Consider the following 612-nt stretch of genomic DNA (forward strand, 5'->3'; position numbering starts at 1 on the left):
CTCTTATTGATTGTCATAGCAAAAGATACAATAATTGAAAATTGTCTTCTTTGAAACTTAAATGGAATTCTAGCATCAAATGGTGTTAAGGTCATTCTTGGAATAAATACTCTTTGTCCAGTCATCTGTCCATCTGTCCAGATAAGACCTTTGCTTCAATAACTTGATTTCCAAGTCTAGTTACAATCAACCTCCTTCCATTACACAATCCCGTTGTTTGATCAATATTTATTAATAACATCACCGGAACCCCAACCTTTAAAGTGATAGCATGATTTGGAATACCAAAACATTTAATAAAAGGGCAACCCGGTACACTAAAGCTACCGCTATGCGCGGTGTTCGGGGAAGGGCCCCACCACTTGAACCCGTGACCTCCTGGTCACATGACAACATGACAACAACTTTACCAGGTACTCCAAGGCTCCCCTTCTACCAGAATATTTAATAGTATTTAAAAATTCTAGTGTGTGTACATGTTCCAAAGCTGAATAAGTTTGGTCAGAGCCACAAATGTTATCGGAACTCAAATATGATTTCTCAAGATTTTGATTGAGAGAAATCATATATTGATTGATTGATTCCACCATATCAAGAGTTGGAGCAAGAATG

At 37.4% G+C, this 612-nt stretch overlaps 1 protein-coding gene across 1 annotated transcript; it reads right to left on the reverse strand.

The window, feature by feature from the left end:
- Positions 1-476: 476 nt before the first annotated feature.
- Positions 477-612, reverse strand: LOC124890717 (the record flags this gene model as incomplete). Its single annotated transcript, XM_047402492.1, is given in 1 exon segment — positions 477-612. A coding segment is annotated over 1 exon segment (136 nt), but the record flags the coding sequence as incomplete, so codon positions are not given.

This window comes from Capsicum annuum, unplaced genomic scaffold (genome assembly GCF_002878395.1).
Source record: "Capsicum annuum cultivar UCD-10X-F1 unplaced genomic scaffold, UCD10Xv1.1 ctg23292, whole genome shotgun sequence".
Lineage (NCBI taxonomy): Eukaryota > Viridiplantae > Streptophyta > Magnoliopsida > Solanales > Solanaceae > Capsicum > Capsicum annuum.